The sequence below is a fragment of the Protopterus annectens genome, chromosome 6.part0, assembly GCF_019279795.1.
Source record: "Protopterus annectens isolate FY-2018-M chromosome 6.part0, PAN1.0, whole genome shotgun sequence".
In the NCBI taxonomy this organism is placed as follows: Eukaryota; Metazoa; Chordata; order Ceratodontiformes; family Protopteridae; genus Protopterus; species Protopterus annectens.
This window is the reverse complement of record NC_056737.1, coordinates 766124461-766151199: the sequence shown is the minus strand read 5'-3', so window position 1 is coordinate 766151199 and position 26739 is coordinate 766124461. Positions and strand designations below refer to the sequence as shown.

Below are 26739 nucleotides of genomic sequence, written 5' to 3'. Positions count from 1 at the left end.
CGAGGCTGGCCCTTCTACCTCTTCGGTGTCCTCCTGCTGACCCCTGGTAGATCTTATATCTATCAGGGCGTGGAAGGATCCGGACACCATTGAGCCTATCCCTAAGCGCCCGGACCGCATTCTTTCTCCTCCATCAGACCGCACCCACTGGAGTAAGGGTCCCCCAGTAGATGCCATGATGATGGCTGCAGCCACGAAGAGGGAATTGGCCCGGGAGAGTCCCTCTGTCCATCCTCCGGGCAAGGAGTCCCGTTCGATGGATCGCATTGGGAAGCGAGTGTTTAGTTCAGCGACCTTCTCCTTGAGAGCGCTGAACTACATGGCACATGTCATTAGGATGCAGCGAGATCTGATTAAAGAATACGCTGCATCTCCCCCGGAGTCCATCTCGAGTGAGGATAAACAGGTTTACTCCACCCGAATGGCCACTCTCAGATCTGTATCCAATACATCTATGCGGCTGCTGTCTCATGCTACTGAGGGAGCCGCTAGAGCGGAGCAGGCCTGGTCATGAGGCGACAGGCCTGGCTCCGCCATTGTGATTTTGCTGAGCCCTTCAAGGCGACCTTCGCGAATGCCCTTCGATGGTTCTGCCTTGTTTGGCAAGACTGTTCGCGAGACATTAGTCCAGAGCGAAAAGGACGGGAAGACGCTGTCTGCCGTCGGAGTCCGCTTCTCAGCTCCCCAGAGGTCCTTCTCTAAGAACCAAAGGGACAGAAGAAGATGTGGTTCCGAAGTCGCAGCAGTCCCAACCTGCTCCGGATAACCAGTCCTTCCGTGGCAGAGGAGGACGGGAGGTCGTCGTGCCAGAGGCAGGGGGGCTCCTGGCAATTTTGGGTCCAGAGAACCCTTCTCTGAGAGACCCACGCAGCAGCCCTGAAGGGTTGCCCGGCTGTCCGTCTCTGGAGGCAGTCGGGGGGTGGTTTTCGATGCACCTGACTTCTTGGGAGTCCATAACAACAGACAGTTGGGTGCTTCACTTATATCCAGAGGATATTCAATACCCCTAATCAAGATTCCCAAATCTCGCAGCCTCCCAGATGTTCCACCCGACCAAAGGGAGGCGGCAGCTATCGAAATCGAGCAGCTGCTAAGAAAAAGAGCCATCCAGCGCGTCCCCCCAGATCAAGCCGGATTAGGGTTTTACTCCAGGTTCTTTTTGGTGCCAAAGAAGACGGGGGACTTAAGACCAATTTTAGACCTTTCCCTGTTGAACCTGTCAGTAACCAAGCAAAAGTTCCGGATGGTCACCCTGCAATCTATACTCCCCCTTTTGAGGGAGAACGACTGGATGTGTTCCATAGACCTCAAGGATGCGTACTACCACATTCGGATGGACAGACGATCCAGGAGGTTTCTTCGCCGGCTGGGAGCCAGTCATTATCAGTTCAGGGTCCTCCCTTTGGTCTCACCTGAGCACCCAGGGTGTTTACCAAGGTGTTAGCGGTGGTAGCGGCCCACCTGAGGCTCCAGGGATTACAGGTCTTTCCGTACCTGGACGACTGGCTCCTGACGGCATCATCAAGGCATCTTCTGTGCTCAGCCAGGGATTACTTCCTTCAACTAGCACCAAGGCTGGGCATCACGATCAACTGGGAGAAATCTTTTCTGAATCCAACTCAAATTATAGATTTCATAGGAGGAAGACTAGACACCAGATCAATGCGAGCCTTCCTCACCCCAGACCGTATCGTCAGCCTGAGGTGTCATGTGACAGCAATCCTTCAACCATCTCCAACTGCAGCTTCGGGTCCTGAGGGCCCTAGGTTCTATGGCGGCAGCTATCCCGCTTCTAATTCATGCCCGTTTACGCATGCGGGTTCTTCAATGGACCCTTCAAGTTCAGTGGTCTCCTCTTTGTTCATCTCTAAACGCTCCGATTGCGGTCAGCAGAGCGTGCAGGGACTCCCTTCTGTGGTGGCTTCTTTCTCCGGAGCCCCTAGCAGGAAGACCTTTTTGCGCTGCATTTCCCCGAGCCACAGTGACCACGGACGCTTCTTGCCTCGGGTGGGGGGGGCATTCTGCGGGAAAGATTGTCCAAGGCACGTGGAATCCCACAGAGACGTCATTGCATATAAATGTCCTGGAAATGAGGGCGGTGCTCCTAGCGTTGCAAGCACTTCACCACGTTCTTCCTACAGGGACTATTGCGATTCAGACAGACAACATGTCCGTAGTCTGGTATATCAACAAGCAGGGAGGAACCAGGTCTTACCCCCTTTGTCGAGAGGCCATGAGAGTCTGGGAATGGGCAATTTCCACCAAACGCTTTCTGATAGCAACGCACATTCCGGAAAGTCCAACATCCTTGCGGACAAGCTCAGTCGCACCATCCTTTCTCCACACGAGTGGTCCCTCAATCTTCAAGTAGCGAAGAAGATTTTTGCCGTTTAAGGGGCAACCCTGTTGCGATCTTTTGCTTCTCCCTCAAACGCCAAATGCGATAATTTCTTCGCTCTGCTTCCCCACCAGGAGTTCGAGGATGCTCTGGTGCATGCTTGGCCTCCGGTCTCCTTTATGCCTACCCTCCACTTCCTCTGATGCAGAGGTTTCTGCAGAAAGCCAACAGTTTGGGGAGCAGAATGATTCTCATTGCCCCATTCTGGCCTCGACAACCTTGGTTCCCTTCGTATGGTCTCACAAAATCAATCCACCATGGATTCTGGATCCAATTCGGATCTCATCTCTCACCCTCTGGGAATGCCAGTTCCCAATCTGCGGACCCTGAAGTTGACAGCTTGGCTGCTCCAATTCCAACCTTAATTAGGACTCCCGGTATCTCTTCACCGGTCAAAGCCATTTTGGTGGCTGCTCATAAACCTTCCACCAGACAGGTTTATCGGAGTAAATGGAAGAGGTTCTCTATATGGGCAGGACAGAGAACTGTGGATCCTTTTTCAGCACCTATCTCTGCGGTGCTAGATTTTCTAACAGACCTCTTTCATCAAGGGGCCAGTTCTTCCACGATTAAGGTACAATTGGCGGCTATCTCGCATTATCACATTGGCCAGGACACAGCTCCCTTATGACAGCGAAATTATGCAAAACCTTTCTCAAAGGAGTTTTTTGTTAAGGCCTCCAGTCAAGGAGGTTGTACCGCCTTGGGACTTGTCTTTAGTCCTGCAGGCCCTTACTGCTCCTCCCTTCGAGCCTGCAGCTTCTGCTGATTTAAAATACCTTTCCTGGAAGACTGCCTTTCTGGTAGCTATCACTTCAGCCAGAAGGGTGTCTGAGCTTCAGGCTCTATGTGTCAAACCGCCTTATCTTTCTTTCTTCCCTGATAGGGTGTGCCTCAGGACCAATCCATCTTTTCTTCCAAGGTCTCTTCTGAATCCAATATTAACCAGTCAATCAATTTGCCTGTCTTTTTCCCAAGTATTCAAACAAAGGAGAATACAAATTGCATTCATTGGATGTTCATAGACAATTACGTTTTATATTAACAGGACAGCTGGCCACAGGAAATCAGATCAGCTGTTCGTCTCCTTTGCTAAATTTGCTCTGGGTAAAGCAGTGTCTAAAGTCACTCTATCTAAATGGATTGCTAATTGCATTCTGCAGGCATATGACACTTCAGGCAGACCTGCTCCTCAGAGGGTTACGGCTCATTCTACTAGGGCAGTTTCACTCAGCCGCCTTTAAGTCCCGTGTTTCGTTGGATGATATCTGCTGCAGCTACTTGGGCCTCGCCTCATACTTTTATTTCTCATTACAAGGTGGATGTTGTTTCTAGAGGAAGCGCATCCTTTGGCTCAGCGGTGCTCGGAACATCCTTCCATGACGCCCAAGATTCAGGTAGCTAGGGACTCTGTCCCACAGGTTGCAGACGAATGAAGTCTGCCTACTTCAGATTTAGAAGTTATGTACTCACCATAACGTTCCATCTGAGTAGGTGACTTCATTCGGATGCAACCATCCCTCCATCCCCTGACCTTTATAGAGCGAGTATTTATGCTGTTTTAGTATACTGTGGTCAGTATTTTGAGGCAAACTCAATCTGAGGTCAGTCAGGGCTTGGCAAGGGGTTATGGGTAAGAGGGAGGAGCTAGGAGCTCGGAGCCTAAGCTTTTGAATTGCCGGCTCGGATCCGAGATCGGATCCGATACCCACAGGTTGCATCCGAATGAAGTCACCTACTCAGATGGAACGTTATGGTGAGTACATAACTTCTAATTATCCCCTAAGGCCACGTCCCTTCAGAATGGGTCTAAGTGGGACCTTCTCATTGAGTCCACTGCCTTGATCTGCTCTTAACGTTATCATCCATTTAACTTCCCTGGTCTCAGTCAAGTTTCTTATATCACTGCCCCGAGCATTGGGATATATTCTATTAATGAACATTAACATAAATGTATGTTTAGTATCAGTATTGGTGACATTTTTGTATAGGGCATTGTTGACAGAGGCACAACGTATGCTATATAGGTGCTCCCTAATCCTATCTTTAAGTGTCCTGTTGGTTTTACCAACATAGAACACTAGGCAGAATGTACAGTGAGCAAGGTAGACTACATGTGAAGTCATACATGTAGCACTTGTTTTAAAATGGAATCTTCGGCCATTGTCAGGATGATCAAAATATTGACTGATGTCTATATAATTGCAATAACTGCAGTTACCACACGGTGCCATGGTGCCCCCCTCCTCACATACACCAAGCTTATAGCTGTCCAGATAGCAAAGTAGCCTGCCAACATGTATATATTTTTATTCTTTCCTCTACATATAGTTTTGGAATGCTCACATACCTTTTATGCAATTTCAGTGTATATTATCAGCTGCTACTCTTTGTTCATGAAGGAATGTATGTTTTTATGTGTATATTTTTATATTTTCTAATTTCTACATTTTTATGGCAATGTATACAGCTATTATGTTCTTCAGTACTCTGCCATAAGTTTTTATATTGATGGATTTAAGTGTGTCTAGGCTCCCTCCCTACTAATTGAACTGCTTATAAGTTGTGGGTGTATTTCTGTTTGTGCATATGGTCTGATGAAGCAGAAGTGAAAGCGCTTACCTGGTTGTTTTTGTCGTTCAGCTAAACATCCTTTTTATTTTACTCTCGGCCAGTATTTTATTCCATTGGTCTCTTTCGGCTTTTCCCGGTTAGGGGTCGCCACAGCAGAACTTCGGTCCGCTAATGATTGGCAGTAGATTTTTACGTGCTGGCTTGCCGGGCCTAATGCACAACCTTCAACGAAGGAACGCCCATTAATGCATGTCGACACACAGAAGACGCTCTAACTGAGAATCGAACGTGCAACGTATTTTTGTTTTTTATAATACTCTATATGATTTTTGTTGTTCTCCTTAAGAGTCTGCATCCAAAATCCCAGTCTCTCCTTATTTCTTGAGCTTCCCCCTGTATCATCATCATTTCTTTCCACTTTGAATTATAGTTTTCTGCTTGTGCTATGTGTAAGAGCCTTAACTGTGTTTCTCTAAAATACCCCCTCAAATTAGGTAATCCTAGTCCGCCTTGTTCTGTTGGAAGAATCAGCTTATCCCACTTGACCCTTGCTGTCTTCCCTTCCCAGATAAAATCCTTCAGCTCTTTTTTAATTGCTATCCACAGCTTCTCCTCTGGTTAATAAAAATATACCTGACCTGTGTATAAGACTACAGGGACTAAAACATTTTAATTGGTTGTATCTTAGTATCCATATTCATATAACAAAGCTTTCAGTTTCTCAATTTTTGTATTATATTCTGTTTAGTCTCTTCCCACAGATCCTTAGCTGCCACAACAGAGTCATTTCTAATCCATAATCCTGAATACTTCATTTTATTATGTCCACATAAATATGGATATTGTTGGACCAATTTGTGTGTGGGTACATAATTTGCCGCTATTGCCTTTGTTTTAGCTTTATTAATTTTGTATTCCAAGAAGATTTGAAACTGTCTTAAAATGTTTCACAACACTGTAATGTCCCTTTCTGGTTTTGTCATGTATAAAATAATATCATCTACAAATAGGGCCAGCTTTTCCTGACTACTGTACCAATTATATCCTTGAATTTCCGAGTCCCTTATTTTCTTTGCCAATAGTTCTAAATGTAATGCAAATAACAAAGGGGAAAGTGGACAACGCTGCCTGGTTCTTCTACTCAACCAGAACTTATCAGAGAGGTCCCCACCCACTTTAATTATCACCTCCGATCCCTCATATATGTTCCTGATCAACCTTATAATTGTATCAGGGAAAGCAAATGCTTCCATTGCCCTGCTCATGAAGTCCCAGTCCACTCTTGTATTTTCTTATATTCTGCTCTGCTTCCTTCTGGATCATCAATATTCTGTTAATATTGTCAAATGTTTGCCTCCCCTCCACAAAACCACACTGATTCATATCTGTCAATTTTGGTACCACTTTTGCCATTCATTTAGCCATTATAGACCTAAACACTTTATAATCATGGTTTACTATTGAAATGGGCCTATTTGAAGCTGGATCTGATGGATATTTACCCTCTTTAGTTATTACCGTTACCACCACCTTCTTCCAGGATGCTGGTACTTCTTCTTTTAAATTACTGTTAAACAAAACCTTCCAGATCTTTATTAGTTTTTTCTCTCCTATCTTCCAAACTTCCACAGAAGTACCATTTATTTCTGGGGACTTTCCTGTAGATTAGTTATACATAGCCAATTTTATCTCATCTCTTCCTATCCTAACAGTTAGTAATTGAGTGCTATCTACCTCTAACCTTGGCATAGTTAATTCTTCAATAAACATTTCCATTTGTACCTTGTCTTGATTTCTGTATTTCTCTGCTTTATACAAACTTTCATAAAATTTTCAAAATATTTCTAATACTTCTACATGATCTCTTGTTATTGGCTCCCTAAGCTTGCCCTTTCCACTTTCTGTTGTCTGAGTCTTTGTGCTAACAGTTTTTGTGCTCTAGAATTTTTATAAAAAAAAAAAAATTGCTTAACAACTGTCTTTCTAAACTGGTGCATATTATCGATTATTTTCTGTTTAGCATTCTGCAGTAGCTCCTTTTCTTGTTCTGAGAAATTCACCCTGTTTTGCAATACTTCTACAATAATAATGTTTGCCAATCCCTCTAAATAATTCTTGTTACTTATGAGCCATATCTCCCTTTCCTTTATTTCCACTTTGGTTTTAAATTCCACTTTAATTTTATCCCACTTTCTAGCTATATTTTCAGAAGAAATTTCTATCTTCTCTATTGGCTCCTGAATTAATTACAAAACTCATTCCTTAAATTCCTCTCTTTTCACCCTATAGGTGGGAAAGTGCTAGTGTCTCATTTTTATTTCATTACCTTGTATTTTTATTTTAGTTATTATTGGTACATGATCTGAAATAGCTATTGGTTGCATTTCAATACCTTTAATTAACTGCACATGTTCCTTTGACATATAAATTCTATCTAGCCTAGCTCAGTTTTTGTATGTTGGAGAGTAATATCTAAATTCACTCCAAACTCCTAGTAATGAATTCACATCTTCCATGCCAGACATTTTCATAAAATTCTTCAAAAATCTTCCCTCCTTTGTTATATTTTCCCTTCTTGACCCCCAGACGCATCTTCACTGTTGCAAACCAAATTCCAATCTTTACCTATAAGTAATATTCCTTGCTGAAAGCTGATTATTTCTCCCAAATTTTTCTTAAGCTCCATTATAGCAGTTTTAGGTGGAATGTAAATGCATGCCAGTGTAATCCTCCTCCCTTGCCCAGTAGCCCCTTAGTACTATATATAGGTTCATAGGTGGGTACTAGGCTATCTGCCCAAAGGCATGTATAAGCCTAGCCAGAATGTGTTGGCTTTCACCGTCCCCTTAGATTAGTTCCCTGTGCCTCTGTCCAGCAGAGCCATTGAAGTGATCCCCAAGGTAAACGTTCTATTTCCCATCCACTCGTCAATATTTATTTTCAAGAGTGTTAGTGAGGAGCTCTGCCTAATGTAGATTGGGATCTTGTTCCAAAGCATGGGAAGTCTCTGGGACAGGAATCTATCCCTCCAGCACATCCTATTTATTGTTGTGGTAAGGTTTAGATCCCTAGAGCGTGTGGCTCGAGCGGATAAGGTTTTCTTTAGGTGGAGCATGTCCATCAATTCTGGGTTGGACATGGCCTTGTATGTCAGGCAGAGATCACCACTGAGTAGGCGGTATGCAACTAAGTACAAATGGAGTTTCTTCAGTTGAGCTGCATAGGGCATCTGTTTGAGGCCATTGATCCTCTTGTTGAGGTACTTCTGTGGTCTTTCCAGCTGTTGCAGGTGTCTTGTAAGGTGCATCCCAAATGAGGCATTGTACTCTAAGATGGGTCTGATGAATGATGGGTAGAGGGGCACAATGACCTATTTTGATCTGGATGCAAACCCTTTTGTGATTAGGTGGGCCACATAGAAGGATTTTCTAACCACTTTGGCAGTGTGATTATCAAAGGTGAGATTACTATCTACTTGGGTCCCCAGATCCCTTATTACATCTTCCGTATTTAGGGGACTGCCACCTATGTGGTAGTTTGTGGGTACTTTGTTTTTTCCAAAGGGGATGACTATGCACTTTTTGGCATTTAGCTTGAGCCCATGATTTTGACACCAGGTATCCGTCTCAGTGAGACCCTTTTGGAAGATGTCTGTGTCAGCCGGAGAGTCAATTATAGCCCCTAGTTTACAGTCGAACTTGGTTAGCCATAGTCCTCCTGTGCTTGCCTGTACCTCTGAGAAGTATATGCCGAACAGGAGGGGTCCTAGGACTGAGTCCTGGGGAACACCACTTGTAACCAGTTTAGAGACGGACCTAGCTCCCGCAACTGTCACCATGTGGGTTCTATCCGCGAGTCAGTTGGCAACCCATCTTGTGACATAGGGGTTTATGTTCAGGCTGGTGAGCTTGTCTATAATACCAGAATGGGGAATGGTGTCGAAGGCCTTAGCGAGGTCTAGCTAGGCTGTGTGTACCACCTTTCCCTCATCTATAGCCATGCTAACTGTCTCAAAGAAGTCCACCAGGTTTAGAAGGCATGATCTGCCCTTAACAAAGCCACACTGGGTAGGGTCCAGTGTTTGGAGGTTCCCAATGTCTCTGTTAATGAGTTCCATGATGATGTGCTCCATAGCCTTGCAGACCAAGCTAGTCAGGCTTATAGGCTGATAGTTCCCAGGGTCCGTTGTGGCTCCACCTTTGTGGAGCAAGAAAACCATTGCTGTGCGCCACTCTATGGGTATGTAGCCTGTGTAGAGGCTGAGGTTGAACAGTGTGTTTAGGTGAGGGGTTAGTTCGTCTTTGAGCTCGTGTAGGATGCAGCCTGGGACACTGTCTGGTCCCATTGATTCTGAGTTTTTGTCTTTGGAGAGGGCTATTTTAACCTGAGTGTCTGTGATTTCAGGGACTCTACATTCTTCTGATATGGTTATGGGTCCTTTTGGGGGTGAGATGGGGGTGAAGTTTGCGCTGAACCTGTCTGCCAGGATGTTGGTGATATTGGTCGGTTCAGTATATTTTGTGTCACTCTGTACTAACTCCGAGCAGATCTGAGCATTGCCACTTAGATTCTTGACATAGCAAAATAATGCCTTGTGGTTATCTTTGGAGTCCTTGGCAATTTTTCTTTCAAAGCTCACCTTTGATGATTTTATGAGGGATCGTAGTTTCTTGTTGATACTGATCAGGGATGTCTTCCCTTCTTGGGATTTTACTATTTTCTGTACTAGTTTCCTCCTTCTATTGTATAGCTTGTTTATGGCAGGAGTCCACCAGACTGGTTTCCTTTTCTTGGAGGAGTGAGTCTTGGTTTTGCTTGGGATGGCACGATCCATGCATTCTTGTAGCTGCCCGTAGAATGCATTAGTAAAGAATTTTGCAGCTTGGACAGTATTATCCTTCAGCATGGGGGCTTTGAAACTTTCCACCTTGGTCTTAAATAACGGGAAGTTTGGTTTTGAAAAGTTTTTCATGGTGGTTTTCTTGTCTGGGGGGAGGGGGCGGAATATGGATATCCAAAGTGATTTGTTTATGGTCAGATTTAACCAGCGAGGGATTGACCTCTTGTGTGGAACACTGGTCGCCCATGTTGGTGATGACCAGGTCCAATATGTTGTCACCTCTGGCAGGAGTGTTGACCAGTTGAACCAGTGTGTTTGAGTTTATAAATTCTAGGAAAAGTTGGCAAGGGAGTTAGTACTTGAGTAGTTCTCCCAGTTAATGTTTGGGTAATTGAAATCACCCAATATTAGGGTGTTTGGTAGGACCTTTTTTGTTTCCCAGTGTTCCCAGGAATGCAGAATGGGGGTCCTGGGACATGGTGGGTGATCTATAGCAAGCTACAATTTGAATTGCAGTTTTGCCCATTGTTAGTTGCACATGGTTGATCTCTGACGCATCATGCTGTGCCACTAACCTGGAGGTGTGGGTATCCTTGATGAATATGGATACGCCCCCACCTTTTGTATTTCAGTTTGGGTTCTGTGGCCAAAATGTATGGTATGAGTTGTAACCTGGTAGTGCTGGTGTGCTCTCTGGAGCCTTAAACCAGGATGTTCTTCGTTTTCCATTGCTGCAGTCCTGACTATTGGGTATAGTCCGCGTCCCGTCGGCCCGAATACCAGAGTATAAGGCTGACGTCGGTCAGGGCGCATTAGACTGACGTCAGTACGTCAGGGTACTAATGCGCATGACCGACGTCATATCCTCAGTCTTTTTTGCCGCATGGTCCGATGCAGAAGCAGTTTTGCGAGTGCAGGTTGGCGTTCTGAAATATTTCCGAAACCGGAGTTTCAGACCGAAACAGAGTTGGCTAAGTACCCCGTTGGGAACATTTTGGTTTTTCTTGCCTCAGTATTTTACCGGATGTCAGAAAAAGTGAATAACTGCATTTCTTGTGGGAAACAGATACCTCATAGGGATTACCATACCTTGTGTATACCTTGTTTAGGGCCTGAGCACGGCGTTGTTGGTTGCCGCTCTTGTGCTAGGTTTATCAAACGCACTATTAAGAGGAGGTTAGACTGTGCCAGGTTAGTGTTTGGGAAGCGTTGTAATTATAAAATGCCGCCGGATGCTCCGACGCTTCCTCAAGAAGCGCAAGGACAAAACAGTGAAGCCTAGGGTTGATGAACCGGCAGTCCGGACGTCGGTTCTTTAGAAGGCTCAGTGGAGCCAGAGGTTTTGCCAGGAGTTTCCATGGAGTCCCAGGCAGAAACTTTACTGTTACAGGATGTGCCTTCTCAGGAGGTAGGCCAGGCTGAGGGGCTTCTCAGGTGACTGTTCTTCCCTCTCTTCCCAAGGTTGTTAGAGCCTCTCCTTCTGTTGCCAAAACTTCTTTGAGGGGTAGGCCTAGTTCAGCTTCAGTGGGGGCTTCTCCTAGCATTTCGGTTCTGTACCTAAGAAACATATGCTTAAAATGGCAGAAGATTTGATTACTATGATTAGAGGTTCTATGCCCCCCTGATAAGAGGCCTCGGGTGGAACCGAGTTTGATAGTTTTGAACAGTGTTCAGAGGCTTCAGAATCTTCTGTGGAAGATATGCAGGAGTATCCTACTTATTCTGATTCCGATGTGGATGATTCCACTCCTACAGCTTCTCCGCCTGAGGATTTCTCATTTTCAGAGACTCTGCATTCCATGAGGGAGCACTTTAAATGGGAAGGCCAGGATTACTCTGATTCAGGAAAAGGCTTAGGAATTCTTGTTTTTACCCCAGCATAGGCCTTTAGCTATTCCTCCTGTGTTGAATGTGGTGGAAGATGTTTTTGCAGAGGCTTCCCTGAACCCTGACTCTTTGCCCCCTGCTCCTGTTAAGCCTGATAGGTATTATAGGGTGCCCGAAGCTCATAAATATTTGTTTAAGAGTCCTAGGGCGGATCCAGAAACAATTTCTCAAGGGCCTAAAGGTGTTAAGGCTTCTGTGGTTAAAAATCCTGTTCCCACTGATAAAGAGGCAAGGGCTTTGGATAGGTGGGGAAAGAAAGTGTATACTTCTTCCACTCTAGCCATGAGAGCATTGAATTGTCAGTTTCACATGCTAAAATATCAGAATTATCTCCTTTCACAATTGAAATCTAAGGTGGATGCTTTGGCGGAAGGTATTGAGTGTAAAGAGTTGCTGGATTTGGTTCATGTGTCTGAACAAGTGGGTAAGCATTCTTTGCAATGTGGTTTTGATGCTGTACAGGCCTCCTCGAGGGTGGCTGCTACCAGTTCTGTTCTTCGCAGGCATGCCTGGTTGAAGGATCAGAATTTAGCTGAGCATGTTAAGACAAGGATTTTGGATGCTCCTTTACAGTCTGATGTGTTGTTTGGATCGCCTGTGGAAGCAGTTTTAAAGAAAATGGAGGACAAAGCTAAGTCTATGCAAACTGTTAAAGATTTTTTGCAGGTGCAGCCACCAAAGTTTAGTAGAAATTGGCCTGCTAAGGGGTGGACATATCCTGCTTATGATTCCCAGTCTAGGGGTAGGTCTAGATGTGGTAGGGGCAGGGCTCAAGGTTCTTTTAGGCCTAGAACAGGGAGTTCACCTGCTCAGACTTCTGGTGAGGGCAGGGGTCAGTCCTTTCGTAAACAGACCCAATGACCTGTCTTTTCAGCTGCCAGCAGATTCCCGTCTGGCAGCTCCTTTGGGAGGAAGACTGTCTCTTTTCAAAGAAAATTGGGATTTAATTACTCAAGACAAATGGGTGTTGGATATCATTCACCACGGTTACAGGTTTTATTTTCATACAATGCCCCTTTCAAAGGCATGCCAGACGTTCCTCCTCCACAAAGAAAAGAGGCTCACAAGCAAGTTTCTCAGTTACTTCAGATAGGGGCCATTCAGCCAGTCCCTGTATCAGAAAGGGGCCTAGGATTTTATTCTCGCCTGTTCCTTGTACCAAAGAAGGGGAACACGTGGAGACCAATTTTGGATTTATCTCTCCTCAACACGTTTTGGACATTCCCAAGTTCAAGATGTTGACATTACAACAGCTTTTACCTCTGCTGGGCAAAGATCACTGGATGGTAACTTTAGATCTCAAGGAAGCTTACCTTCATGTGCCTATAAGGCTAAGTTGCAGGAAGTATCTGCGGTTTCGAGCTGGAAATTCTCATTATCAGTTCTCTGCATTGCCCTTTGGCTTATCTACTGCCCAGAGTATTCACAAAGGTTCTGGCTCCAGTGATAGCTTACTTCAGGCTTCAAGGAATTCAAATCTATCCTTACTTGGACGACTGCCTGATTCTGGCTCAAGAAAAGGAAGACCTTCTACAGCATCTGGAATATGTTATAGCAGTGCTAAGATGCCTAGGGTATTCTGTGAACGAAATAAAGTCCAGTCTAGTACCCTCTCAGGACATGTGCTTTCTGGGTGTGAGACTGAATACAGCAGCCCAGATGGCCTTTTTAACCCCGGACAAACAAAAGAGTCTGTCACTTTACTTCCATCAACTATCTCATCAGTCCGTGCTGACTGCAAGGACAGTCCTTCAAGCATTAGGGTTCATGGCATCTTGTATTCTGGTGCTTCCCAATGCCAAACTGCATATGAGGAAGCTACAATGGTATCTCAAAAATGTATGGACACAGCACTGCCAGGATTTGGACACTGTCATTCAAATTATACCTTTCCTTCGAAAAGAATTCTTGTGGTGGGCTCAGGAATGTCACCTAAACAAGGGACTCTCTGTGACCCGGCCAGAGGCAAGTCAGATCTTAACGACAGATGCCTCGGACATTGCTTGGGGAGCTCATCTAAATGGAAAGTGGATACAAGACAAGTGGCCTGCCAGACTACAGCATCTACATATCAACATGAAGGAGATGTTAGCAGTCCAGTTTGCATTAATGGCTTTCAAGGAGTTACTTCTTCCAGGGCAGGTGTTGATTCTAACAGACAACACAACTGTCATGTGGTACATCAACAAGCAAGGGGGAACACATTCTTATCCTCTATGCAGGCAAGCAATGATTTTATGGGAGACTGCGCTACGCTTGCAACTAACTCTTCAGGCAAGGTTTCTGCCGGGAGCACAGAACTCCTTAGCAGATGTGTTAAGCAGACAAATCATGGATCCCCACGAGTGGAAACTGGATCTTCATGTATTTCAGAAACTGACAGTGTCATGGGGAACTCCAGACATAGATCTGTTCGCTTCTCCACTAAACCACCAGCTGCCAAAGTATTGCACAAAGGGGTTTCATCACACAGCTTGGAAAGTGGATGCTCTGTCTTTCAGTTGGAAAAACCTTCATGTGTATGCCTTTCCACCTCTGCCTCTTCTTCCAAAGGTACTATTAAAGGTCAGACAGGACAGGCCAAGGATGATTTTGATAGCTCCAGATTGGCCTCGCAACACTGGTACCCACTACTACGGAGTCTGGTACAGAAGCCTCCATGGCCTTTACCTCTGATTCCTCATCTGTTATCTCAGAAGGACGGTCATCTGCTCAATGTCAAGCTTCATTCTCTTCATCTAACAGCCTGGCATATTCTGTGTTGAAACACAGCAGGTCTCAACTTCCTCAACAAGTTTTAAATGTGATTATGGAAGCTAGAAGACCTAGTACAAGGAGAGTGTATGCAGAAAAATGGAAGAGATTTTTATTTTGGAGTACAGCTAAGAATTTGGAGATTTCTGAGCCTAATTTGAGTGTGGCTCTTCAATATCTTACTGAGTTATTGGACAAAGGTTTGTCCTTCTCTTCCATTAAGATTCATGCTGCAGCAATTTCAGCTCACTATGATTGTGACCCACCTTTGTTTTCGCATCCTTTGTTCAAGCAGTTTCTTAGAGGGGCAAAGAATATAAGACCCCACGTAGAGCTCCTACTCCTGCTTGGGATCTCAATTTTGTGTTGGAAAAACTTACTCTACAACCTTTTGAGCCTGCAGCTACTGCTGAATTGAAATACTTGTCATGGAAGACTGCTTTTCTGTTGGCTATTACTTCTGCAAGAAGGGTGTCTGAGTTGCAGGCCCTTATGGCAGTAGAGCCCTTTTTGATTTTCCATAAGGATAGGGTATCATTACGTACTAATCCTTCCTTTATGCCTAAGGTGGTTTCTAGTGTGGCTTTAAACCAAACTATTCATTTGCCTACGTTTTATGCAGACCCTCAAAATAAAGGGGAAAAGATTTTGCACACTTTAGATGTACATAGGCAATTGCGTTATTATTTAAGCAGGACTAAGGATTTCAGGCAGTCCCAGCAGTTGTTTGTTTCTTTTGCTTTGAGTTCACAGGGCAAGCCTGTGTCAAAACAAACTATTTCTAGGTGGATTGGCTTTTGCATTGCATTTTGTTATTCCCATCATGGCAAGGAGATTCCAGCTGGGATTAGGCCTCATTCCACTAGGGCTACTGCCACTTCAACAGCATTTCTCAGGGGGGTGGCAACTAAGGATATTTTGGAAGCAGCTACTTGGAGTTCAGTGCATACTTTCTCTAAGCATTATCACCTTCCTATCTACTCTAAGTCTAGGGCTGGTTTTGCCACAGCTGTTTTACAAGGCATGTTGTCAGCTCCTACTTCTTTATGATTTGCCAGCCTCCCTTACCTCTGCTTTGGGATTCTACCCAATAGTCAGGACTGCAGCAATGGAAAACGAAGAACATAGTACAGTTTTGTACCTACCATAAATGTAGATGTTCGAGGATTCCATTGCTGCAGTCCAATTTACCCTCCCTCCTTCCCCTCTGTGTTTAGGGGTGGTTGTGTAGGTGAGTTTACATGTATATATTTTTGTATATATTGTTGTATATATTGTACATGTTTTTGGTGCAGGTATTTTGGGACTTGTCTTTTTAGGATCTTCTGACATCTGGGGCAAGAAAAGACTGAGGATATGACGTCGGTCATGCGCATTAGTACCCTGACGTACTGACGTCAGTCTAATGCGCCCTGACCGACGTCAGCCTTATACTCTGGTATTCGGGCCGACGGGACGCGGACTATACCCAATAGTCAGGACTGCAGCAATGGAATCCTCGAACATCTACATTTATGGTAGGTACAAAACTGTACTTTTCTGTTACTGCACATATATCAATTTTCTCCATACTGAGGAGTGCCTTGAGTGCATGCATTTTGAGGTTTAGACTTCTGGCATTGAGTAGCATTACCCTCAGTTTTTTGTTACTTGTGCTATTTACGGTGGTGGGTTTGTCTTTTGAGCCTTGCCTAAAAAAGGCACTATGGGGGTGGCAAGAGCCTTGGCAAGTATTCGAAAGCCTAAGGGTGACAGGTGCAAGCCATCTCTAGCGAAGCAGCGTGGCTTGTCAAGCATGTCATCCCAGGCAAACAGACACTGGATCCCCTTTGAATGATACCAGAAACTTAGCCAATTGTTGAAATCAAGAATTTTTTTATACCGTGGTATCATTCTTGGTGAGGGCAGGATGCTGCTCACAGTCAGGGTCATACCGGCCTGGCCTACATGATCAGAGAGGTCTTCCATGTCTCTTTTCATGTAGTCCAGGGAGGTACGGCTCAGGTCATTCACACCAACAGAGTCATATTTGTACTTGTTCTGGAGTGACCTGAGTGCTTGTGTTATGTGGTGGATCCTGGCACCCGATAGGCAGCTAACAGTAACCTTCTCCTTATTCAGCCTAGTGAGAATATCTTCCGTTATTATCTTTTGTTCCCTCTTTTATCACTATTGGAGCTCCTCTTGCAATTAGTATAAGTACTCCTCTGTTCCTTTGCCCCAGATATTCCTTTGAATAACCATCCTGAAAACCTTTCTTTATCAAATTCACATGTTCAGTTTTTTTCCAGGTGTGTCTTCTGTAGCATAGCTATTTGCACTCTACATTTTTAATATAGTTCAATACTCTTTCTTTTTTATATTTATCTGTAAGACCATTCAGATTGAAAGACATTAAAGAGAGCATCACTTTCTTAAATGGTTATTATTATCACCTTTTACATATAATTGCTTTTTTGTTAAACGTCTAATTCCAATTTTTATGTTACATGCATATACTGTTTGGCAGATTGGTCTTTTATACAGTTGTTTCTTGTCATATCCATTTGAGCCTATGCCACATCTTACATAACTTTTTTTGTTTTTTGAAAGCCCTCAAACAGAACAAAAAAAAAAAACAACCACCCCAAAAACCTATTAACTATGTATATCTTCAAACATTGAAGTTTTTGCTTCCTAATAAGAACAAACGTTCTAAGCAGATAGTCACAAACAGGCTAGAGTTAACCAAAAGAATTGTTAGTCATGCTAAAACATGTTACAGACTGTGATATTAGTAAGTGTTGTTTGATTTTGTCTATCTTTATAGCTCTCCCAGCTGAGAAAATACGTGAATGCTTTCAGTAAACACATTTCCTAAGCCATTTCTCTTTATCAAATTGTTTTCTAGTGACATGCAAACCAGACACAAAACTGATAATGACACCTTGTTTACCAGGGAAAAACATTTACATGGTTTGTAATGCACTTGATACTGGATAAAGCCTACGGTCTTAATCTGGTCAATTCCCTATGCAAGCATGGGGAAAAGCACATTGATTTTGCTTTTGTCATACCCTCTTAACCAGACATTTCCTCTCTCCCCCATTTCTCCTCTGTCAAACCTCCTTTTTTACATTGCAGTGCCTACATTTCTTAAAACTGAACAAAGAATAAGAAATAAGAAGGGAGAAAAAGAAAAAAGCACCCGTTTATATTAGTATTCCCATTAACACTGAGAAAACTTTTTACTTCAAGTCTAATTGGTTTTGTCTTATCTTTAAAGTCCTCCCAGCTGGGAAAACTACTGATTTCTTTCAGAGAACATTATGCCCTAGCCAATTTGTATTTTCTTTTGTTTTCTTTTCCCTCAGCCAGTCCCCTTCCACCAGACTGTCTCCAATTTCTCTTTATCAGATTGTCTCCATGGAGACATGAAAACCAGACAGACAGTTTCTCTTTATCAGATTGTTTCCATGGAGACATGAAGACCAGCTGCAGAACTGCTACTAAGTATACATGCATTTGCTAGAAAAAAGCCTCATAATATTCAATATTATTTTTCATTTTCTTGCTGTCTCTGAAAACTAGTGAATCTAACGTACTTAATACAGTCATTTTCCCATTCAAAAATGAAAAAGCACATTAATGTTAACTTTGTCATGCCATTTTAACCAGGCTTTTTTTACATTACATTGCCTATATTTCTCAAAACTGTACAAGAAGAAAGAGAGATTCTGCTGATAGGGAAGACTGCAATTAAGGTACAGAGAATGACAGGAAGGGGATGGAATTTACTGGAGGAAATGACAAGGAAGCCAAGGTATTGGGAACAAATTGAGTTAGTGGAGGGGGATACTTTAGCAAAGAATGTTTTTACTCATTCACAGAAATAATCAAGAGTCTGATTAAAAATGTATAAATACTCCCTTTCCAGAATCTCTTAAACTAATTTAAACTCTTAAACTAATCCACACTTTAGAGTACTCCTACAGAGCAACCTGATACAAAAGAAAAGGCAAAAAAATGTTATGTTGTGGGGACACAGACTGTGCTGGGTATGTGAGAGAACTCAGCTGAAAAAGAAAATCATGTCAACATGGTAGTCTCAACCAAGAATTTTATGGATAGAACAAATTATAAAATAATACTAGCATCTATAGTGATGCAGAAACTAATACTGCATAAATATCAAAACTGATAAAAAATTCAGTTTCTGGCCATAGTGGTTCATAATTGCATGATATTACACAGGCACTTGTGCTATGAGGATGAATTTCATACCATGAATTTGCATTCTGCTTATAGTTTTAGGATGACTTAAGTATGGTATTTAGAACCACTGTGGATTGGATCATCCCATACTTAACAATATTGTTCATACTTTTCATTCTATTTTATTGCCATCTTAAATAATTACGTACTAAAATAAACATCAATAGCCCTACTAAGGTGGACTCTTCTTTGACTTGTTGTCTCTATTGGATATAGAATAAGTTTTTAGTTTGTAATAGGAGTTGCCCTAGTTTTTTAACACTTTTATTGAATTATCACTTAAGACATAGACAAACCTACATTTATATAAAGGAAAGCAAACCATGTTAACATGTTCACGTTTGCACAATTATCATTAATACAACATTACATAAATTGATCAGTTCTTGCCTTGCCTTAAAAAACTTACTCTTCCTCCAAAACATCTTTCTGCATGTATTGTTCCCACAATTTCCAGCTTTCCTATGCAGTTTGCTCCTATCCTTTCTAGAGACCTCACCTCAAGTTCTTTTATCGCTGTTGCAGTATTCACTGCTTCAGATATAGTTGGTTTAGACTTTGCTTTCCATTTTCTAGTAATTGCTTTTTTGGCAGCCACCAGAATTAAACTCAACAAGGCTTTACTATGTCTAGGCAATTCAAAGCCTGTATTCCTGTAAAAATAATTTCCTTAGTTACAACCATTTATTTCTGACAGAGTACTCTGTAGGGAAATTTTAAAGACTGCCAACTTATTACACTCCCAAAACATATGTTCCCAGTAACCTCTTTCTTCCCCATCTTACTTCCAATATTTGCCAATTACCTGGGGGAAATTATTTGGAGTCTGCTTGGTATATAAAATACCTATGTAAATACTTTCAAGCAAAAATCTCGAATGTTCTAGACTTTGTTGCATATTTGCAAATCATACATATGCCCTTCCATTGTTTCCTTGTGAATTGCTTATCCAATCCCTCTTCCCAATCTTTTCTAATCTCCTCTGATTGACTCCTATAGTCATCATGCAATACTTTATACATCCTTCTACTTATCCCTGTTTTAGCAGCAGCTTCTGTTTTAAATTCAACTAAAAACTCTACCAGAGCACATCTTTTACTTATGATTCTCTTATCCCTTTCTCTCTGCCTGTACTCTGATATCAATCCCTGATAGGGAAGGCAGTCTCTAGCCTACAGTCCAAATGTCTTCTTGACCTCTTTTGTCTCTTACCTTTCTGACTCTAGTTATTTGCTCCCAGTACCTTGGTTCTTTTTCTAGTTGTCTGCAGTAAATTCCCATCCACTCTTGCCTGTTCTGTGTACCGCTAATTGCCATCATCTCTGTTGGCAGAATCTCCTTTCTCTATTCTTATGTTAGCTTAGTGCTTAGAATACTTTCTGCTACTTCATGCATTTAATATTCTGTATAGCTGTTATTCTCCTTAAGGATCCACATCCAAAATTGCACTCTCTGCTTATTTCTTCAGTACACCCCCTCCTGTTTCATCATCAACCCTTTCCACTTTAAATTATAGCTTTCTGCTTCTGCTGTGCATATGAATCTTAACTGTGTAGCTCTAAAATAGCACTTCATATCAGGTAATCCTAAACCACCTTGTTCTATTGGAAGGATCATCTTATCCCACTTGACTCTTGCCCTTTTCCCCTCAGATAAAATCCTTCAACTCTTTATTAATTACTATCTACAGCTTCTCCTCTGATTGATAAAAATCTGCCTGACCTGTATATAAAACTAAAGGGACTAAAAACATTTTCACTGCTCTACCTTGCTATTCATATCCATAAACAAGAGCTTCCAGTTTCACAGTTTTTGTATTATCCTTTGTTTACTCTCTTCCCACATATTCTTAGCTGCCATATCAGAATCATTTTTGACCCATACTCCTAAATACTTCAATTTATTGTGTCCCCATAAATATGGGTATTGCCAAACCAATTCATGTGTGGGTACATAGTTTACATCAATAGCCTCTGTTTTGTCTTCTTTCATTTTATATCCCAGAAAGACTTGAAACTGTATCAGAATGTTCCACAACACTGAGATGTCCTTTTCTGGTTTTATCAGGTGCAAAGTAATACTGACTGCAAATAAAGCCAACTTTTCTTGATTACTGTATGAATTATATCCTTGATTTTCTAAGTCATTTATTTTCTTTATCAGTGGTCCTATATATAATAGATATAACACAGGAGAATAAGGATATCCTTGCCTGGTTCCAATGTTCAGACACAACTTATCAGAGAGGAACCCTTAACATGTAGTAGCAACAGTGACTTCACAGTCATTGTCTTCACAGAGTTGCAAAGACTTCACAGTCATTGTCTTCACAGAGTTACAAACTCAGAAGAAGGGTATCAGCTTGTTGTGTCTTTCATATTTGATAAACAAATAATTATATGTGTTGGACAGCCCTGAACTCCTGTGTGAGGCCTCCCCTCACTTCAACATTATTTTTTGTTTGTTTATGCTGTCTTCCACACTTAATGTGAGATTAGACCTCAGGTGCGCAATGCATGCCCTGCAGGTATTTACTCACATCTTGCATGTGTGTTCTCATACTCCCATTTGCAATGTCATGTCAGTAGTTTACTGTCTGATACATGACCCTTCTCACTAGAGCCTTACTTGGTGACCACTACCAAGAGGCACACTTGACCAGGGTCCATAGCACTACCTCCACCAGGATGGTTTAGCCAGCATTTGCTTTTTACTTCTGTATCCCCAACTATTACCTCCAGTATATAGACCTGACAGTCAAATCAGGTTTACCAGGTGGGCTAAAACATCTGCACTTTATACACTATCTACGGTATTTTGTTGTAGCCACTTAAACTGACCATAAAGATTTAATGATAAAGACTTAAGAAACACCTGATGTCCTTAAGGGGTCATTTGCATATATCCCTTGAGCCTCCATTACAGGAGGTTTAAGGTATCACACAGTGAAAACTCTAGCATGTCTGTTTTTTTCTTTCAGTTTTTACAAGATATTTAAACTGAGAGAAATTAAGCTGTTTTAATTTTGGAATCATAAAAAAGTACACAAAAGAAGCATTTTAGTAGAGCTCAATAGTTCTGCCCCACTATATGCAAACAAATTGAAACTGGAGTAATATTATATAGTGAAGGATGTTTGCAGTTATTAATTTTATGATTACGTCACAACTGAAGCACGTTGTTTGATGTTTTATTTGTTTTAATTTTAATAAAAATTCATATTCTTGGACTGCTGCTTGAACCATTTTATCACCATGAGTGTAAATATTTCTTCAGTGTTGGTAATTCAGATAGAACTGTTAAGTACATAAAGACTATTATGTAAAATAAAACAAAACAGCACCAAAACATGGCAATGACCATAAAATAAAACAGTTTTAATGAAAAAGGTAAGTGCCTTCACACAATCAATGCGCTTCATCAGACCACATACTGTAAAAAAACTCTTCAATTAAATAGCAAAACAATGCCAATTGACAATTCAAATTCAACAATTAAAACATTCATTATGTTAAATAATGAGGAATCATTTAAAGAGATCTCTGGCCTTTAAAACAGGTTTAATAGAAGTTCTCCCATTAATACTGGGAATCTATCTGCCTGCATTGCATTGTTATGATCCAAGACAATTCATGGCTTTCCATGTAGTTTTTAAAGTCACCACCATGCTTATCTTGATTTATCACTTCAACAACTCTAAAACCAAATATATGTTCATTGCCATGCTCCATGTAGTGTTTAGCTAAAGCATTATGCTCATCTAAATTATGCATGCAATATGAGTGTTCCCTCATCCTCTCCATGAGGGATCTATTGATTTTACCTATATAAAAACAATTGTATGCCCTGCACTTAGCCAAATAAATAATATTCCTACTACGACAATCAGCAGTCACTTTGAACTTATATTCTTTGTTAGTAACTGGATGAATAAAATTAACAAATGGGTCAATATATGTACAAAAACTACACCTTAGACAGAGTTGTATGAATTCTCATGTAGTTAATGAGAGTGATAATAGTGAACGAACTGATTTAAATAATACTTCTAATATTTCGGTTCATTCCCCTTTAAACTCAGAACAAGTCTTTGGATGTGCGGCCCAAATGTACAATATTACTGGCTCAGTAGAGACACTCCCTTTACTGCTACCTATTTGTCAAAGGGAGAAAGTACGCTATCCACACTCGCTGAGTCGAGGGAGGAAGTGGCAGCGTTTAATGGATGACACCAAAACACAAACTATAAAGACAATGTGGACGGATGTAGTAAATCGGTAATTTATAATATTTCTAGTAAAGCATTGACTCCAGCACAGGTATCGCTATTAGAACAGGGCTTGACTTTCATCCCAGCCCAGTGTTCTAACCCTAGTGAGACTGTTATAGACATTAAAATGTTTGCTAGGAGTGTGAAGCTTAAGACCATTTTTTTCTTCCAACAGTAATGAAGCAGCAGCAGCTGCGAACTTTAAGAAACTTAGCCTATTTCAACCAGTTTTGCATCTGGTGCTTGAAACTTTTTCAAAGAAATGTGAGTTGGACTTAATGACTGCTTATGATAGTGGTAATATGAAAATAAAGTTTGTGAATTTGAATGCTGATGAGAGGCAGGCACTGTTTGAACTTCAAAGTGACAAGGATGTAATTAATAAATCTGCCGATAAGGGTCGTTATGGACTTTAAGTATTATCATGACAGCATTCTACATTTGCTAAGAGATGAAAATGTTTATGGCAAAGTCAGTTTTGATTATATAACTCAATTACATGAAAGAGTGAATGCGAGTTTATGTGATTGTTTCTGTAGTAAATTGATTTCGAATGATCTTTATACCCATTTGACAGTGGAAAATCCACTTATTCCTTTGTTCCAAGGGTTGCCCAAGATTCATAAGTGTTTATTAAATCCTCCCTTTAGACCTATTGTATCTGGCAAGGGATGGATCACAGAACTGTTCTCTATTTTTATAGAGAAGAAGTTGAGACCGGTGTTAAATGAACAACAACAGGTTTTGAAAGATACACAGCAGTTCTTGAAAAATTTATTTGAACACACTAAGGAAATGTGTTTTAAGGGACAATATTTATTAGTGAGTTTGGATGTAGTGTCTCTTTTTCTTGTATCCCTCATGATACAGGTATTAACATGGTCAAGGGGTTTTTGATAGCCAACAGCGAATATGACCTGGTGACTGTTGATTTGATCTGCTCGTTTCTGGAGACAGTATTAGAAAATAATGTTTTTATGTATGATGAACAGTTGTTTTTACAAACGAATGGCGTAGCTGTGGGCACTAGTTGTGCCAATAGCTATGCCAATACAGTTATGGCTCATTGGGAAGATAGATTCATTTTCAAGTCTATTTTTGCTTCTTCTATAAAATTCTATAGGAGGTTTGTAGACGACCTCTTTCTGATTTGGGATGGTACTGGCCAGCTGTTAATTGAATTTATAGATTTCTTACAGAACACTATGTCTTTTTTTATCTTTTACCTATATGTCATCAGCAAAAGAAATGGATTTTTTGGACGTTAAGGTTATAGTGAATGCTTCCTCTAAATTTGCCACCACTCTACATAGGAAAGAATGTAGAAAAAATGCACTTCTACAATGGAATAGCATGCATCTTGGCCATATATTTAAGAGCATAGTTAAAGGCCAGGGCATGCGACTCTCAAAGTTAAACAACGATGATGCCTTATATGAGAGGGATATACACAATTAAAGGTTTGAGTTCTGTGATAGAGGCTACAGGAAGAAGGAAGTGGTGGATACACTACATGATACTGTTAGGCATAGGAAGAATAGAGGTCGCCCTTTTTATTCTGATAAGCCATCAGTAGTGAATGATACTTCAAGTCACTTGGCTTCTATTGAAAGGACATTATCTGTGTCCCTTTATTATGCCAGTGATATCAATAGTATTTTACAGATTGTTAGGAACAACTGGTCTATTTTGCGCTTAGATGAGCAGATCCGAGCTATTGTTGGTGAACAACCGAGGTTCACCTTTAAAAACAAGAAATCATTGAAGAGGCAACTGTGCCACAAGAGACATACACCAATGGGAGGTAATAATGTAACAGCTATGTTTAGGATGTGTAGCTATCTAAGGTGTAGTTTTTGTACATATATTGACCCATTTGTTAATTTTATTCATCCAGTTACGAACAAAGAATATAAGTTCAAAGTGACTGCTGATTGTCGTTGTAGGAATCTTATTTATTTGGCTAAGTGCAGGGCTTACAGTGGTTTCAGGAGCAGCCTTAGGTCAACTGGTGCCCTAGGCAAAAGGGCTTCATGGTGCCCCCAACACACCAACTGATGCCCCCATCCTGGTCTACCTACAGCAAATAAATACTGGAAAATCGCCCCTACTAGACCGACGCCCTAGGTGGCCACCTAGTTGGCCTATGCCTAAGGCCAGCTATGAGTTGTTTTTATATAGGTAAAATCAATAGATCCCTCATGGAGAGGATGAGGGAACACTCATATTGCATGCATAATTTAGATGAGCGTAATGCCTTAGCTAAACACTACATGGAGCATGGAATTGAACATATATTTGGTTTTAGAGTTGTTGAGGTGATAAATCAAGGTAAGCATGGTGGTGACTTTTGAAACTACATGGAAAGCCATGAATTTGTCTTGGATCATAACAATGCAGGCAGATAGAGTTCCAGGTATTAATGGGAGAATTTTCATTAAACCTGTTTTAAAGGCCAGAGGTCTCTTTAAATGATTCCTCATTATTTTACATAATGAATGTTTTAATTGGTGAATTTGAATTGTCAATTGGCATTGTTTTGCTATTTAATTGAAGAGTTTTTTGCAGAATGTGGTCTGATGAAGCACATCGATTGTGTGAAAGCACTTACCTTTTTCATTAAAACAGTTTTATTTTATGGTCGTTGCCATGTTTTGGTGCTGTTTTGTTTTATTTTACATTATGTTCTTGTTGACAAGCACCGTTCATTCCCAGGGGACTGTCTGTTCTTCACATAAAGAATATTACTGTATGTATCAAAGTGAAGAATTGTCATGGTTATTGTGTAGAAGGAGACCATTAATTAGACTAGACATTGTGGGAATACAGGACCTGATCCCCAGTGTACTACTGTAGTTGAAAACATTGTAGCGGCCATCATAATACATCTGAATGACTGGAAAACTTATTGGCAGTTATCATTTGAATGACTTCCATTTGATTAATTTAATTGCACCTAATGTAACACATAATCAATGTACTTTGTTTTTAGGACAGTATGTCGTCAGTGGAAGTGATGATAAGTCAGCTAGAGTATGGAATCTATTTACTGCACACTGTTTGCATGTCTTAGACGTTCACACTGATGCTGTAACATGTGTTGTAATAAAGGTACAATTTCTTAATATTTTCATGAAAACTGTATTTAATTCTAGTGGGCATAAAGAAATGAAGAACATGGAAATGAGCACTGTTATACTACAACAGTAGTACCCTTTTTAATTCACGATGAGATAATTAATGTATTCATTTCTCAGTTGAATGCTTTTATTTGATAAATAATGTAGTCAAATTCTTGGTAGATTTATGAAAGTAGCATTTTTGCTCAATATTTATTACAGGAGTATTTGGCCACAGACATGTTTGCCTGTTTTCCTATATTCTCAAAAAGCTGACTTTCCAGCCCTTGTGAATATGGTTCATTATGCCCCCTTGATGCTGTGTGCTTACATTGACATGCCTCCAGCACTCATGATTTTCCAGGTGACGTTTAGAAGAATAGGGGTAGTTACTAATTCTTGGATCCAAGTCAGTTGGCATTATTTTCACAGGAGACATAGTATCAGTGGTCATGATACATGAAATCAATGGATTGTTCAAGTAATGTCCACCTAAACAAAGTGACTTTAAAATAAAAAAAAAAAACATTTATGATATGTGAAGAGCAAGCCGCCATATTACTCATGCAGAGGGCTTCACCCTGCAACCCTTTAATGATTTAGTTGCCTATTCAATAATTTTCCCTTCATTATGCACCCATCA

The 26739-nt window shown here is 41.3% G+C and overlaps 1 protein-coding gene across 1 annotated transcript in view; it reads left to right on the top strand.

Moving 5' to 3' along the window:
* Window positions 1–26739, top strand: part of LOC122804073 (F-box/WD repeat-containing protein 7-like) — a 380857-nt gene that overhangs the window by 76786 nt on the left and 277332 nt on the right. The window contains exon 3 of the mRNA XM_044073735.1: window positions 25970–26088. Within this exon, the coding sequence (XP_043929670.1) occupies window positions 25970–26088 (119 nt within the window). The remainder of the gene's footprint in view (window positions 1–25969; window positions 26089–26739) is intronic.